The sequence below is a fragment of the Trypanosoma brucei genome, chromosome 10, assembly GCF_000210295.1.
Source record: "Trypanosoma brucei gambiense DAL972 chromosome 10, complete sequence".
In the NCBI taxonomy this organism is placed as follows: Eukaryota; Euglenozoa; class Kinetoplastea; order Trypanosomatida; family Trypanosomatidae; genus Trypanosoma; species Trypanosoma brucei.
The window spans coordinates 2,185,737-2,201,562 of NC_026743.1; the positions used below are offsets into that span (position 1 = coordinate 2,185,737).

A 15,826-nucleotide genomic window follows, 5' to 3' on the forward strand; every position below is an offset into this window, starting at 1 on the left:
CAGGTGTGAGCCATTTGGTGTAAAGGGTAGTGCTATGGGTTCTTTTACTTCCTGTGACCAACGCCCAACGGCATCGACTACCGCTGCTCCGCATTCTTATGATGCTGATAAGGTGCTTCGAAACTTTGACACCTCAACCCCCACCGCCGCCGTCATTGGTGCCGGCATTACGGGTGTGCACATCGCCTACGAACTCGCTCAGTTGGGATTCCGCGTAACAGTTTTCGAGCAACGCCGGGATATTGGCCTTGGTGAAACGCAATACGCGCTTCCATTTGTTGGTGTCGGTTTGCTTCATCCTTACATTCATTCCATTCGGATGGGTCGCGAGCTGCTATGGTCAAAACTGAAATTGAACTCGAAAGACATAGTAACTGTTGACTACTCGTGGAATTTCCTCTTCTCATCCTTCATCCACCGCTGGCTATGGGCGAGGAAGTGGGGTAAGCTGAGAGCAGAAGAGGTGATGAAGTATACAAACAATTTGGCACGCTTAAGTGTGGGTGTTATTGATGAACTTTCCCACAAACACAAAACCCTTGCACCGTACGTTCTAAGTCGGAACGTCACTGTGCAGACGTTGGAGGAGGGGCCTCGCGCCGATAAGCGGGAAGCAATACTGCACCAGGCCGCAACAGCCCATCGTCAGCCGTTAATGGTTGATTTGGTGGGATGGACACGCGAGCTGGCTAAAGTTTGTCGTGAGAAATACGGTGTAGAATTCGCAGTTGGCGAGAAACTTTTGGATTTCAAGACGACCCTGTCCTTCGGAGTGGAAGTGGTGTCTGGTCTGCGTTTCTCACGTAACGTTGACGGGCGCGTGGAGTATAAAAACCGGGTCTTTGACGTCGTTGTTCTTGCCGCCGGTGCACAAACGGGTGAGTTGACGTGGGAGTCGTCACAAATCCCCATCGTTGGATTGGCTGGCTGCTCCGTTGCTCTGCATCCTGGAGCTGGAGAGGGAGTTGGGGAGCTTATGGGGAAGTTGCACCTCTCTTCACCCGGTTTGGTTATGGTTTCTCCAGAAAGTCACCTTGTTTGCTACAGGACCTCAGCTAGTAATGATGCTGGTGGGGAAGTGCTTTTCCTTCAGGGTCTATTGTCTCTGGACTGCACCGTAAGGACTTTGCCACGCGTTGGGAGAATGCTTTCACGCATAGAAGCACATCTACGGGAGAAGTGCCAGATTAATATCCCGCTTTTGCACCGCTATCGTGAGTGTGGTGGGAAACAACAGCTGGATGATGGTAACACACACGTTGTGACGAGCAATCCGGTAATGCATGCTGCAGAGTACATTCGTTCTTCTACACCGGACGGCGTTCCGTTCATTGGTGATAACGGTGCCGCGTTTAATTCTTTCATATGTGCAGGCTTTGGTGATCATGCTGCCGACATGGCTCCAGGTGCAGCAAAAATACTGGCGAAGTTTATCGAATTAAAAGCATGTGCAATGCAAAGACAGGATGAAAAGACGATGGAGCGCGACGGCTATAATATTTCCGCTGTTATGTCGGACGAGCGCGTGGAGAAAACGCGGCGAGAGCTGCAGTTACTCCTTAACGGCTGCCAGACTATTGACGATATTCCCCCAGGAGGGGAATTGGAGAACTTTGTGCAGCTTCCGTATTCTTACACACGTTTTGATGGGGTTGTGAAGGACCAAATCCCCGATGTGGCGCACGTTTCGCTTTTGCAGCGGGTGTCTGACATGGAGAAACGTTTGCTTCAAACTTTTGCTCCCTGGGAGCATTACATCAACCAACAGGCTATCAAACTCTCGCGTCGCGATAACGTCCCCGATTGGCTGAGGACCATTGTGTACTACTACTTTCTGGACGAAAGTGACGATCTGGAGATGCTGAAGAACAAGCAGAAGTACGTAGAGGGAATTCGCCGTATACGTGAGCAATTTGAGGAAGGTGATGAAACGTCAGCCAGTGGGGCCACTCCGTCATCGTCATCGTAGTTGACCTTCCACGACCAGTTGGTATGTGAAAGCTCGACTGTTTTATTCGTGCGGTTTACCTCCTTTCTTTCTCGTTAACACATTTTCCTTGAGTACATTTTTTGCACCTTGTGTTGGCCCTCGCCGGGTATTATTTTTGCTTTGGTCTGGCTGATCGCCTCGGTTTCACCTTTTTCTATTCTGATCAAACGTCCTTCGATTGTGAGTTGCGTGAAGCGGCAGGGACAGCGTTGCTGCACACTCCCATTGCGGTTGATTACAATCCTCTGGAGAGTCTACAGGACAAAAGGGAAACAAGGGGAGGTTGGACACAGCAGTGCGACAAGTGTTAAAGTATTATTATTATTATTATTATTTTGTAGTGCAACATGGGGAAAGCACCAGTCAAAGGTGTGTTTCTGGTGCTGGTGGCGTTAGTGCCCATGTTCCCCGCAGTAGACGCCAAGAAGGAGAAGCCCATGAATGTCCCGTTCCCACAGGATGCTATCGACGATGTACGCTGTGATGTGTGTCGCCTCATGGCAAAGCGCGCTTACGGTTATGTGTACGAACTGTTCGTTACAAGCGAACACACTCGGATTCCTGTCAACGAGGAAAACGTGCTTGTGGCAATCGAGGACATATGCAATCCCTTAGCGGCTTCGGGACAGTGGATTCGGCAAGTCGCCGTAGACACTTCGTCACCGGCTGCCGCAAAAGAGCCCTTTCACATCACACTTACTGAATTGTCACATCACTCGAAGTGCAAACGCACGTGCAAGACGCTGTCTGACGCTTGTGAGGCTGTTGTCGACGACGACGACATGGACCAGTTCTCCTCAAAGCTCCTTATATTGAAGAAGTACAAGGATGCATCTGCTCTCGCCGATGCTACTTGTGGGGTATCGGCTTTCTGCACCTCACGAACAGGTTTTTCCTCAAAGAGATACAAGGAGTTACTTACGCTGGTCGCATCGGACGTTGTGGAGGTGATTGAACAGAAGGAAATGGATATTGAACGATTCATGGATGAAATGGAGCGTAAAGGGAATAGGCGCCAGGAAATCTACTCCCGGGAAGAAGTTATAAAAATGCAGAAAAGCCTAATCGAGGGGGACATTGAGACTGCAGCAGGTATTGATCCTTCCCTTAATAAGCTCACGGAAGAAGAGCAACTGGCTCTGCAGCAAATGCTAAAGAACAAACCAATGGGTAAGAAGAGGCCTCCCGAGGACGCAGGTCAAGCTGCCTCTCCAGAGGGTGATTCAGCGGAGGTGAATCCTGATTTGTAGCTGAAGTCCCCAACGTGTGTTGAAGCGCTACCGCGGACAAAGAGAGGGTACTGGCACACAATGGCTGGTAACCGAGTGCTGTTGTAGTTGGTGGGCTGACGTTTTGGGATTCCATAAAGAGAGGTTGCGGGATAGCGAGCGGATCGTAGCGTTGGTCTGTACGTTATTCGCCGCGTTGTTACTTTGGATGTGCTTATGTGGCTGTGAGAGTGTTGTAACAAACTCGTAAATGTCTTTCGCCACCACCCGTTTCTGGATTAGAAGGCTAGCAGCGCCGTATTCTTGTTATTGTTGTGCCTGTATGCATGTGTGAATTCCTATTTTTTTTATTTTTGTAAATTATAAACCCCATCGTGTAGCAAAGACAGAGTAGCAACGGAAAGTGCGCAAATCTGTTCCAAGAAGGGGGAGGGACAGTGGGTTAAGGCAATAAATCTATTGACCGAGCGCGTGGACACTCAGGTTGCCCGCTCAATTGGCCTTACAAGGCGTTTTTTTCCCTTTCGGCGTGAAGCGTTGCGGTTGTGGAAAAAAAAAAACAACACAAAATCGAGCACGGCATATGACTGCGACTTCCGGCTTTGATTGGTTGTGCGATGCACGACGAGCCTTCTGTGCCTACGGTGTGGACCTTATTCGGACTGGGTCCATACTTGTACGTACTACACCGTCTGTGACTTATCGAGCATCGGTTTTGTTTCAGCGTTTTCAGGCTGCCGCTGAGGAAGTTCGTCAAAAACGTGGGGACTACCATAGTGAAGAAGGCTTCCAACGTGGTTCCATCAGCAGAAGCGGGATTGAGGAAACATGTGTCATGGGCATTGGCTTAGCAACGTGTCGGCAGGCTACGTATACAATTCCTTCTCACGTCGGCACTGAGTGTTCTCCAGGAGTTCTTGTACTTGGTGATCTGTTCGCCCCACTGGACTATTGCTTGTACCACTTTGAGGATCACGATGACATCGTCTACTTAGCTGCAGCTTGCATTTTAGTAGCAGCGAAAGTCGAAGACCCATCCACACGGATTCGCTCTATCGTCAGCGTTTTCATGAGGCTCAACCAACGTCGTCGAAATGAACCAGTTATCGAACTCCTGCAGCCACCACCCGAACGATACGAGAATTTCAAAACACGCGTGCGTGAGGCTGAAGAGATTGTTCTCCAGACGCTTGGTTTCCAAACGTTCGTTGAGTGCCCGTTCAAATACGCCATTATATTCCTTGGAATACTCGTTGGGAATGATCCCGTTGACGGAGGGCTGGTAGTTACTGTCGGTGCATCACCGCCCCAACCGCCAGCCGCCGCCGGTGCTGCGAACCCAACCACTCCACTTGTAGGTAGTCGTCCATTGCAGGGTAGTGAAGCTTTTAGTTGCCCTTCTGCCAAAAAGTGGCTTGCAGATGCTGTCTGCTGGTTGAATGACATCCCTCGTTGGCGTGAACTTTACGCTGAAGAGGCATATGTTCTTGCGGTGTGCGCGCTCTACTGGACACGACCACCTGATGTCAGCGGTCTCCCGGAAGAGTGGACGGCGGCATTTGGAGTGGAGTCGTCCAAACGGGATTCAGTGCTTAGTGTTTACCGCGAAAACTTGGACGGGGCTTTGGGATCCGAGAAGCATAAAATAGAGGTTCTCCTGACCGCACGACACGAGAAACCCGATTACCCAACAATGGGACAACCAGCGCGTGTTGCCAATGAGGAGGATGAAGCCGCAAGCGGGGGAAAACCACTGCTTCCGCCATCTGATGTTAGCGCTGTAGGAACCGACCCGATGCCAATTCAGGTGAAGCCTACTGAGCCAAATACGCCGATTTTCATACCAGATATTGTGGTCGGCACCGCCATCTCCGCCGGTCCTATTATTCCACCACCCTCCCCATCTGTTGTAACACCGCCATCGTTGGCGGTATTGCAGTCGGCCCTAAGCATCCCAATCACTCTTCCTCCCCAGCAGCCAATAAGCAGCAACACTACCGGTGCTGGTGGTATAAGTTGCAGCGGTCCATTGGGTTTGGAGGAGGTATTGCCGGGTGGAGGGGAGGAGTACAACAAGAGTTTGCCTCTGGAAGCCGTTGCGCCAGGCATTGCTGAACTTCGCCCCGCCGAGGAGGAGTACCAATTTGAGGACTTTAAAGAGATGCAGCGTAGGAGACGCCAGAAAGAGGAAGCAGAGCTACGGCAAACAAAGCGGAGGAGAAGCAGTAGTCGACGGCGACGCCATCGTTCGGATGAGAAACGAAGGCGTCGGTCTGACAGTCACGACAGACGCCGTTCTGATAGTCGCGAGAGGCGTCGACGCCCACGAGCGCCAAGTCCCCACAAAAATCGCTCAGGGGACCGCCAGCACCAGCACCAGCACCATCATCGACAACATCCGGCTGCTACTTCTCAGCGACCAAAGAGTGACCGTAGGGATGACAGACACCGCAACGACGACTACAAACGAAATGATGGCAAATCTCAGCGGCGTCGAAGGTAGTCAAGAGGAGCATTTTCCTCTCGCTCACGAATGTTTTGCCCTCTCCAACACTTGGGGAAGGCACTGGTATGCGGTAGTCGGTATACCGGCGTCTCAGGTTCCTTTTATATTACTTATTTTAAGTAGGCAGCGGTTGTGCCTCATTTATTTATTTTACAGCATAACCGTGTCGCAGGTGTGCGCATGATAAACTTTCCAAGAAGTCCGACACCACTGGCCACTCAACACCCTCTATTCACTTCCACTTATTTGTTTTCAAGGTGAACAGAAACATCGTTGAAAGAAGCAAGGAGGGTGCAGCCGGTGTTGCTTTCAGTGCCTGTGTTGTTGTGTTTGAGTTTGTGTTGGCGGAGGGCAACTGTATGTGATTTGAAGTATGACGGCGCCTCTTTTCAGTGCGACCGATGTTCCTGCGGTAGTCACTGAACTTGCACTAAAGAGGTATGCGGAGTACCTTGTGCGGCGTCGCGAAAAACCTGAAGCAGCGGAAGGAATATCAGGCACTACACTTGAGGAAGCTCTGGCACCGCTGTATTTGCTTCATGGAAATACATTCACCTCCGCGATTGGAATTGCGATCCATGGGGCAGAGCACATTTTGAGGTGTGTCGTGCGTCAAGCGGCAGATAGCAATGAAGAAGAGGGGAAGCAACAACAGCATCAGGACAATCAGGAAGGTAAATTCTCTACCAACAGATGCGCATACATGGTGGGTGATCACTGTATTCTGTCTCTTTTCTACTGCAGCTGCAGGGCGTACGGTTACTCTTGCATCAAGCGTCAGGAGGCATCGACGTGCAAACATCTACTTGCTTTGCGGATAGCTCTATTACTGGAGGAAAATGGGCTTGCGACTGAGTGCATACGTGAAAAGAGGATAACCACAGAGCAGTTTCAGGAAATGGTGCAGAGGCTTCTATGAAAGGTGCATTGCTTGTTTTTATATTTGGTGGGGTTTACCACGAGTAATTTGTTACTGGTGGTTGGTTTCGCCTATTCTTCCGTGTTTATTGCTGTGTGTTGAACTTCGGGGACGCTGGAAAACACTTGCGGAGTTATAATAATAACAATTATTTTCACAAAACACTATTCCCTCACCTACCTGAAATTCCTTTGTCGCCGGCATCTTCCTTCCCTTTTCGATACCTCTCGAAAACCCAGAGAGTGAAAATCGCCGAAATCATTATTGGGAGTTGGAGGAAGAGACGAGAGATTGTGGAGACATAATTCCATCAAATTGATATCTCATTAGGTCCAATGCCTTAACAGGCGTGTACCCTCTCTTTCCGCCGTTGTGTTGTTAAGAGGAAGTTGCAAATATCTATCACCGTCTTTACATTCGACGGTGTCTCCACCCTTAAAAAAAAAAAAAAACACCGCTTTTTTTTTTTTCAACACTCATGGCGAAAGGTTTTTTATTTTTTTTGTAGCTGCGATGTCAGCGTCAAGTGATTTGGATGCCACCTCTGATGAGGATGAGAACCACTTTAGGAGAGGTAATGGGAGTCTCGTTTTGCAACTCTCCGTTTTGTGTGACGCCTCGTTTGATCAGCCGCAGCGTCCCTTCGGTGAGTTTTTTTGTAGGCCGTCAATGCCAACAAGGGAAACGTGTACAACAACCCTCCTAGTGAACTTGCTCTGGTTTGCGCGCAATTACTATAACTTGGTACTACTTGCCTCAATGGGAGTGATGTTATTTGCCCCACCGTTTGCATTGGCGGTGTTGTCGGTAAGCATTACCTATATATTGAGGTCGCGAAACGGAAAAAGCGGAGCACCTTGTACTAGTCCCCAAAATGATATGTTACAGAAGAAGAAAAAAGGGAACCATCCTACCGTCATGCTTTTTGGATTGATCAGGTTTCTCGTTTTTATTGGGACATGCTACGTGTGTGGGTTTCTCTTTATTACGGTGTGCTTTGTTGGCGTGGTTGCATTGTGCCTCTTTCATGCAATGTTCACACCGTACACCGATAAGGCCTTCGAGCTATACAGCGACGTTCTATGCTGCCGTCGCCTACCATTGCGTTTGCCGTGTTCTCCCACAAGGCAGTTCACATGCGTAGATCCTTCATTTGATGCACTGAGTAGGCAAGGCAGCACGGTTATGTCTCCTCGTGGTGGTAGCTGCAGTAAAAGTAGTAGTCCTTGGATGGGTACCCGCACGCCTGAGGTGTTGCATCACTCCTTTTCATCATCTTCGCGACCTTCACAGGGGGAGGGAATACACAACGGGTGGCCGCTGTCAGAATCCCGCAGGACAGTTTTAAGTACTCAGCGAGGGGAACAGCTAACGGGACGGCGACAATCACACCTAAGCGAGTGGGGAAGTCGACAGCAGGTGCGGGGGCGTCACAGGTCACCAGCGGCACTCGATGTTAGTGATTTTCAGAGCGATGTGGAGCCGCATGACAGCTTGGTATGCGCTCATGCGGGTACCGTAAGGCTGACGCGAGTGAAAGAAAGTATTTCTATTTCACCAATGGAGCAACATCTGGAGCGCAAGCTGTCCCGGATGTGTTCGGGCTTCAGTGGGGAAGCAGTGACGCAGGGGAGTGTGTTGGATTTATGTAACGATGTGTGTAGCGCACTTGAAACCGCGGCGTTGGAGGATGAGGAAGGGGGTTTCGAGCAAACCACTGCATCCCAACCGATCGCACCACCTACTGAAGCCGCACCGTGCCTGATGTAATACGTCGTCCGGGGCATGTAATGGGTTGCGTTTGGACATAGCGTTAGTGAATGGCAGAGTGGAAAAGTGTGCAGTTGCATTGACTGGCAATATAACGAAATGGTTTGAATAAGGTGGGACGAAGCGAACCTTTAAGTGGTTCTCGTTGGCACGACCATCATATGTCTACCTGATTTATCAGATTTACGCAGCGGTGTCTCCTATAATTTTGGTGCTGGTAACACACACACACATATATATATATATTGGTGTGTGTGTGTGTGTGTGTGCGCATTAAAACGTGTATGGAAAAAATACATAGGTATGAGAAGAAGTAGAGTGTGGTGTCGAGTATATAACTAAGCACATCAAAAGGACAAATGTAGGCGAGGAGAGCGGAGGTACTGGGAGGGATTTGAGTGTCTGTTAGTTTCTGTCACTTCGTGTGCGGAAAGGGAAATGTTTTTTTTTACTTCCTCACAGTAGTATAATGAAGGAATCGGTAAAAGGCAAACGCTCCGCACTTCCTTTGCTTTACCTCTGCTCTCTTAATTCTTGTGCAACTGTATTTGTTGGTTTAATGGTGGCGCTGGTGTCACCCCTTCTCCTCTGTGTCTATTTTACTATAGACGTTTTTATCTATTTTTCTCCCGAATTTTTTCTTTATTCCGCTTGAATTATTATCATTTGTGCGACCCGAACTTCTTTTCCGTTTCTCAAACTATACTCCCTTCAGCGGAGCCGAGAGGAGGTGGAATAGGAGTTAACACCATGCCCTTCCCCCTCCCCCCCCCCAAAAAAAAACAAACAAACAAAAAAGGGATGGGATCGTACGCGTGTGATGCGCAACATTGCATTATATGAGTTGTATTACCCACTTGCTTGCATGTGTTTGTTCCTTCTTCGTGCTAACCAGCGGACTTTTGGTGGTCCCGGCCTCCTCGCAGTCCCCCTAATGTGTGTGTTGTCGGCGGCATACCCATTAATGCTTATAATTTTTGACCTTTCTGCTGTGATGCATCAGTTGTTTATTTCATTTGGTCTGGTTTCCGCCCCAACTATGAGTCCGACAGTCATTTCCCATCTTCGCGAACCAACAGAATGTTTGCTTTGCGCATCAAGTGTTGTGTTACTTCTTCGGGTGACTGTTGGTTTGCATTACTTGTCATTACTTTCTTACCTAAATGGGAGCCCAAGATACCGGGGAGATTGCTCGCATTACATTAGAACAAATGCTGTGTTTACTTTGATCGCTGCCATTCCCCTAACGTTTGCGTTTCTTCCTACTTTTTTTCTTTTCTGAAAGCGACTTGTGACTTGCCTTTCTTCAAGAGCCAAATAAAATTAGAAGTCTACACGGTTGGGAGGGGGGAAAAGGAACGTATTCGGACCCGCACACACACACACACACACACAAACGAACAGGCGGACATAAGTCCGAACGTGCGAGTAAATAATATATATCAACACATATATCTCTTTCACATTTGCACTTCTTGTGTTCGGTATTTTTCTTTCCTTTCCTCTTTTTTCCTTCTTCTCCTATCATTATTATTACCATTGTTGCTGACATTCTTGTACCTGTGGTTCTAACCCTCTCTGTGCTATCGTCTTGTCCAAATGAATCGATGCTACTCCCTCCTTTGTTCCGTGCTGAACAGCGGTAAACGTGCCCAAACGAGTTTCCCGTCGACACGGTGTACCGTAATTCACTCACGTGTGTTGCCAAGCGAATCCATAACGTCTTCCTTTTCTCCACCGGAAACCACAACAGCATCAAAAGATAAATCTAGAGGGGAGACAGCGAGTAAAACCACGATGACTGGACCACTACAGAACTTTGGCGATGAACTTAACTTCCCAAAAATGGAAGAAGAGGTGCTGAAGCACTGGGAGGATATCGATGCGTTCAAAGAATGCCTTAAGCAATCAGAAGGAAAGAAACCGTACACATTTTACGACGGACCGCCATTCGCGACGGGGTTGCCACATTACGGGCACCTCTTGGCTGGCACCATTAAGGATATCGTGTGTCGCTATGCCCATCAAACTGGCCATCACGTCGACCGCCGGTTTGGCTGGGATTGCCACGGGCTCCCCATTGAGTTTGAAATTGACAAGGAATATGGAATTAAATCTTCGCATGATGTGAAGAAGATGGGCATCGAGAACTACAACAACGCATGCCGCGCCATCGTGATGCGTTTTTCGGAGGAGTGGCGTAAAACTGTGACACGCATGGGGAGGTGGATCGACTTTGACAACGACTACAAAACGATGTATCTCTCGTACATGGAAAGTGTTTGGTGGGTGTTCAAAAGTCTCTGGGATAAGGGTCTCGTGTACAGGGGATTTAAGGTGATGCCCTTCTCAACGGCTTGCACCACTCCCCTCAGTAACTTCGAGGCCAACTTGAACTACAAGGACGTCAGTGACCCTTCACTAATGGTTACCTTCAGGACTAAAGATGACCCGAACACATTCCTTATAGCTTGGACAACAACACCGTGGACACTTCCAAGCAACCTGGCGCTTTGCGTTCATCCGAATATCGACTACGTTAAGGTCCTTGACAGCAAGACAAAACGTCACTACATCTTTGGCGAACCGCGACTTGGGGAGGTTTATCCCAAGAAGAAAGGCGATGGCAAGAAGGGCACGGAGACATCCCCGTATACTATTGTCAGTCGTATGAAGGGGAAGGAGCTTGTCGGGACAAAATACGAACCGCTGTTTCCCTACTTTGAGGAGAAATATGGAGCCACCGCGTACCGTGTGCTGTGTGACGCGTACGTAGCGACGGACTCTGGCACGTGTGTTGTGCACCAGGCCCCCGGGTTTGGTGAGGAAGATAATCGCATATGCATCGACAGCGGTGTTATAACGAAGGAGGATATGCTTTGCCCTGTCGATGAAAATGGTTCTTTCACCCCAGATGTGGTGGATTTCCAGGGTCGTTACGTGAAGGAAGCCGACTCAGACATTATCAAGTACTTGGAGTCAAAGGGACTTGTCCATAGTAAGGGATCCATTGTTCACAGTTACCCATTCTGCTGGCGCAGCGAAGCACCGCTGATCTATAAGGCGGTTGACACGTGGTTCGTGAAAGTGGAGTCTTTGCGTGAGCAACTTCTTTCTGCCAATGAGGAAACGGAGTGGGTACCCGACTTTGTTAAGGTTAGGCGTTTCTCCAACTGGCTTGCCGACGCCAAAGACTGGAACGTTTCCCGTAACCGCTACTGGGGTACTCCCCTTCCTATTTGGCACAGCGAAGACTGGGAGGAGGTTGTGTGCGTTGGTAGTGTGGCTGAACTGGAAGAACTTTCCGGCACGAAGGGGATCACCGATATTCACCGCCATTTCGTTGATCAGTTAACGATCCCAAGTAAGCGCCCGGGTATGCCCCCACTGCGTCGCGTGGAAGTGGTCTTTGATTGCTGGTTCGAGTCGGGCTCCATGCCCTATGCGCAGATTCACTACCCGTTCGCGGCTAAGGATAGTTTCGTTGGGGAAAAGTTCCCTGCGGATTTTGTGGCAGAAGGTCTCGACCAAACACGCGGCTGGTTCTACACGATGCTTGTTCTCGGCGTTGCCCTCTTTGGGCGGGTCCCTTTCAAAAACGTTGTTGTGAACGGACTTATTCTTGCCGAGGACGGTAAAAAGATGAGCAAACGACTGAAGAACTACCCCGAGCCTGGAATCATCATAAATACGCACGGTGCAGACGCTCTGCGTATGTACATGATCAATTCCCCGGTGGTGCGGGCGGAACCATTGCGCTTCAGGGAACAGGGTGTAAAGGGCATTGTCAGAGACGTGATGCTACCTCTGTTTAATGCCGCAAAGTTTTTTATTGCGAATGCCAACTACTGCGTGGAGTTGGGTGGAAACGTGGCGACCGATGTTGTGAGCTCCAATGAAATGGACCGCTGGATTTTGGCGTCGACGCAGACGCTTCAACAATACGTAAAGCGTGAGATGGAGAAGTACCATCTATACAATGTCGTTCCCGGGGTCCTTCGGTTCGTTGTGGATCTTTCCAATTGGTACGTTCGTATGAACCGCCGTCGTATGAAAGACACTGTTGACTTGGAGGACCGCTCGAAGGCACTCTCGACAATGTTGAACGTTCTTTTTGCTGTTTCCCGTATTATTGCCCCTATTGCTCCGTTTGTTGCAGAAATGTTGTACCTACGCATCAAACCACTGCTTCCACAGGAGCAGCAGCTTAAATCGGTGCACTTTCACATGTTCCCGGAGGACGACATATCGAAGCATGACGAAGTGTTAGAGCGTGCTATGACTCGTATGGTCACCATTGTCGAGCTTGCTCGTGTTCTTCGAGATCGCATGGTTATTCCTATGAAGCGACCGGTGCGTCAAGTTGTCGTTGTTCATCCTGACGAGGCGTACCTTGATGACGTTCGGAAAGTGGTTACGTACATCAAGGAGGAGGTGAGTGCCTTTGAGGTTGTTCTTTCCTCCAGTGATGAATACGTCACAACCCAACTGGATGCGAGCATGGAAAACTTGGGTAAACTCTACCGCAACGAGGCACCACAAATCCGCAAGGCGATTCAGGCATTGGGACCAGCAGCGGTTACTGAGTTTCTCAAAACTGGCGAAGTGGAGGTGCTCGGCAAGAAGATATCACGTGACGATGTGAAGGTGATCCGTAAAGTAAAGGATGGCATAACTGACTTTGAGAGCAACACTGACAATGATGTAGTCGTTCTCTTGGACAAGCGAGATGACCAAACGTTGGTGGACTCATGGCGCGCGCGGGAGTTCGTTAACCGAGTGCAGCAGCTCCGCAAGAAGGCCAAACTCATCGTCAAAGACATTATTGAGGTCTACTTCGAGACGGAGGATCCGGAACTGACTACCTCGATCCTCAACTGCTCTGAGCAGGTTAACAAAACTATCCGGGGGAAATGGGAAACAATGGACAAGCTCCCTAAAGGGGCTAAGCTAATTGCGGAGGAAGACAACTCGATATCGGGAGTTGGAATAAGAATTGTTTTCACACAACCGTCGGCTGGTGAATCGTAATGTGTGCATGGTGTTTCTTTATCCCATGCTCGGAACTTTGCCTCAGGGGAATCTCCCCTCTGTTTCAGACCTTAAAGACTGATGTAAGAATAAACGCAAGGGGCTTGGAGAACACCAGCAGGACGGTATGCTGAAGCGGGGGAAGTGGTAGTAGCAAAAAAAAACTAAGAAGAGGCAACCGTAGGTGAGGAGGGGAGGGATGAAGTAATGTTGTGAATATGAGATTTAAAAAAAAGGATGCATGGGAAGCAAAAAGGACAACAAAAAGAAAAGAATACTGGTGATGGGTCGGCGGGTGGATAGGGTGAGGTAACAACGGAGGAAAGAACAGACTGCATTTCAACATTGTTGTGATGTATACACCTTTTCATCCATTTTTTGTTTAATTTTTCCCTTTCAAAATATTTTCTAGTGATAACATAGAAGCTACTTTAAAGGAGTAGGTGTTTTGTTGTACTGACTTTTATTGGTTCCCAGCCTTCACCCAGGAGTATTGTCTCGTTGTTATCGTTCAACCACTGTGTTCCACTTCAGCCTTCCCTGGGAATCTAAGCTTTAAAATTTACTCCTGTGTCGCTTCCCAGATTTTTTGCTAGGCGTGACCCCACTGGTGACTGTGCGAACAGCAATGAATTAACGGTTTGATAACCCCAAATGGCCTTGTTTGCATTTCTTTCCTCACTTTCTTTTTGTGGGTTTCGACTTGCCATGTTATCACTTCCACTTAGCACACCTCAGCAAATAGTGGACATAGGCTGTTCCTCGCTTAGCAACGCTATCTGCTGATGACGCACTATGTTGATAGTGTATTGTACTGGTTCCCCACGCTGGTACTTGTGGTTTGTATGATTGTGCTGATCGTCACTGCGGTTGGTTTGAGTCTTGGGAAGTTCTGGCGGGGCTTATCATCGTGGTCATGGCGTCGTATTTTTTCCCTAACACGCATGTCGATGCGTCAAACCACATTTCGTGCATCGATGAATGCAGAAGAGGCGGTGGAAACGGCACTGCGGAAGGCTGGCTGGAAGCACGTTTTCCTCCGCCGTCGCGTCTTCGTGCCGCGGTTGCAACACAATCGTGAAATTGATGTTGTGGCTGTTGGACCCGTGGTGCTGGTGGTGGAAGTGAAACACTGGCGTGGCTCCGTTTGGTGCAATGGCCAGCGCTGGTTTCAACAGGTGCATAAGACTGCGCGGGCACTCGAGTTTGAAGACATTAGGGAAGATAACGTTGTAAAGGCGGCTGCACTCCGTCGACATATCGAAAACGATAAACGTGTACCGCTTCCAGACTTCAATTTACTTTCGGACTGTCTGCAGGAGAGTGAAGGAGATGGAACATGGTATGAGGACCGACGTCTCCACAAACAATGCGGCACCGTCATCATCCCCGTAGTAGTGTTCACGAACCCACTGGTTCGCTTGGATCCCAGCACGGTTAAGCAAAAGGATGACGTATTTGACTTGCCCGGGTTAGAGAGGTATGCAAGAAACCTCCTGCACAACACGCGTGGAGCGTCAGTCTTTGACTATTACAAACAGCGTGTTGATGAGTTTTTGCGTCCTGTATTTATCGGAAGAAGTATAACACCCGATACTTATTGCCTATCTTTTTTTACTGAAGAAAAAGTGGCCCGCGTGGTCGAGCGTATGCGCACGTGGGACATGGTTTATCTTCTTAATGGGCGGCTGGTTCATGGGGATATTGTATCTTTTGGGCTCCCCTCTACCAACCGCCATTTTGTGCGTCAGCAGATATCTGATGTGGAAATTACATGGTTTGATGGTTTAATTGGTTTTGCGCGAACCATGTGGATGAACAGTGGTGGAATGGTCAAAATTACCCTTTCAAGTCCGCGAAAGAGGAAGGTTTTTAGTTTTCCTCTAGTGCCGCGCCACTTGAAATCCATTTATAAGAACGACCGACTGGTGCTTAAGTTGGCGGGTACGACCAATTTGGAGGAAATACCTTTGGCGGATATCGCGACACTCCGGCTCAGTCAGCACCGGGAAACGGACGGATCCTAAAATGGAGAGATTTAAATCTCCTAAATCCGCTTCACTCGTGGCTGCTCAGCTCTGGAGTGGCTGTGAACGGGAGAGGGAGAGGTGGAAGATAGTGTTCACTTTGGTTTTTGGTTCTGTGCGCGTGTACATAAAAAACATAATGACTACCGGTGAGTTAGACTGACCATTGGCAGTTCCTTTCTCTACCTCTTATTAAATGACTTCATTACACGATATTGGTGGACATGGGTACCCTGGTTGTGTGAAGGGAAGTTCATCACAGAGCGGTGTATATCCTCGGTTAACTTTCCTCCATTGGGCTCAACTCAAATGGGAAGGTAACTTTTCTACGCGTAATTACTTAACACTATAACC

At 48.9% G+C, this 15,826-nt stretch overlaps 8 protein-coding genes across 8 annotated transcripts; all 8 read left to right on the plus strand.

Moving 5' to 3' along the window:
- Positions 1-34: 34 nt before the first annotated feature.
- TbgDal_X11180 (hypothetical protein, conserved) lies at positions 35-1,969 on the plus strand (the record flags this gene model as incomplete). Its single annotated transcript, XM_011779986.1, has 1 exon — positions 35-1,969. The coding sequence occupies one exon, from the start codon at positions 35-37 to the stop codon at positions 1,967-1,969; it is 1,935 nt and encodes a 644-aa protein (XP_011778288.1).
- Positions 1,970-2,337: 368 nt separating this feature from the next.
- On the plus strand, positions 2,338-3,240 carry TbgDal_X11190 (hypothetical protein, conserved; the record flags this gene model as incomplete). The annotated part of the gene is made up of 1 exon (XM_011779987.1): positions 2,338-3,240. The coding sequence occupies one exon, from the start codon at positions 2,338-2,340 to the stop codon at positions 3,238-3,240; it is 903 nt and encodes a 300-aa protein (XP_011778289.1).
- A 562-nt stretch (positions 3,241-3,802) lies between these two features.
- TbgDal_X11200 (hypothetical protein, conserved) lies at positions 3,803-5,722 on the plus strand (the record flags this gene model as incomplete). Its single annotated transcript, XM_011779988.1, has 1 exon — positions 3,803-5,722. One exon carries the CDS (start codon positions 3,803-3,805, stop codon positions 5,720-5,722), a length of 1,920 nt encoding a protein of 639 aa, XP_011778290.1.
- A 376-nt stretch (positions 5,723-6,098) lies between these two features.
- TbgDal_X11210 (hypothetical protein, conserved) lies at positions 6,099-6,644 on the plus strand (the record flags this gene model as incomplete). Its single annotated transcript, XM_011779989.1, has 1 exon — positions 6,099-6,644. One exon carries the CDS (start codon positions 6,099-6,101, stop codon positions 6,642-6,644), a length of 546 nt encoding a protein of 181 aa, XP_011778291.1.
- Positions 6,645-7,157: 513 nt separating this feature from the next.
- TbgDal_X11220 (hypothetical protein, conserved) lies at positions 7,158-8,414 on the plus strand (the record flags this gene model as incomplete). The annotated part of the gene is made up of 1 exon (XM_011779990.1): positions 7,158-8,414. One exon carries the CDS (start codon positions 7,158-7,160, stop codon positions 8,412-8,414), a length of 1,257 nt encoding a protein of 418 aa, XP_011778292.1.
- An 820-nt stretch (positions 8,415-9,234) lies between these two features.
- TbgDal_X11230 (hypothetical protein, unlikely) lies at positions 9,235-9,696 on the plus strand (the record flags this gene model as incomplete). The annotated part of the gene is made up of 1 exon (XM_011779991.1): positions 9,235-9,696. The coding sequence occupies one exon, from the start codon at positions 9,235-9,237 to the stop codon at positions 9,694-9,696; it is 462 nt and encodes a 153-aa protein (XP_011778293.1).
- A 317-nt stretch (positions 9,697-10,013) lies between these two features.
- Positions 10,014-13,445, plus strand: TbgDal_X11240 (isoleucyl-tRNA synthetase, putative; the record flags this gene model as incomplete). The annotated part of the gene is made up of 1 exon (XM_011779992.1): positions 10,014-13,445. The coding sequence occupies one exon, from the start codon at positions 10,014-10,016 to the stop codon at positions 13,443-13,445; it is 3,432 nt and encodes a 1,143-aa protein (XP_011778294.1).
- Positions 13,446-14,230: 785 nt separating this feature from the next.
- TbgDal_X11250 (hypothetical protein, conserved) lies at positions 14,231-15,472 on the plus strand (the record flags this gene model as incomplete). Its single annotated transcript, XM_011779993.1, has 1 exon — positions 14,231-15,472. The coding sequence occupies one exon, from the start codon at positions 14,231-14,233 to the stop codon at positions 15,470-15,472; it is 1,242 nt and encodes a 413-aa protein (XP_011778295.1).
- Between the last annotated feature and the right edge of the window lie 354 nt (positions 15,473-15,826).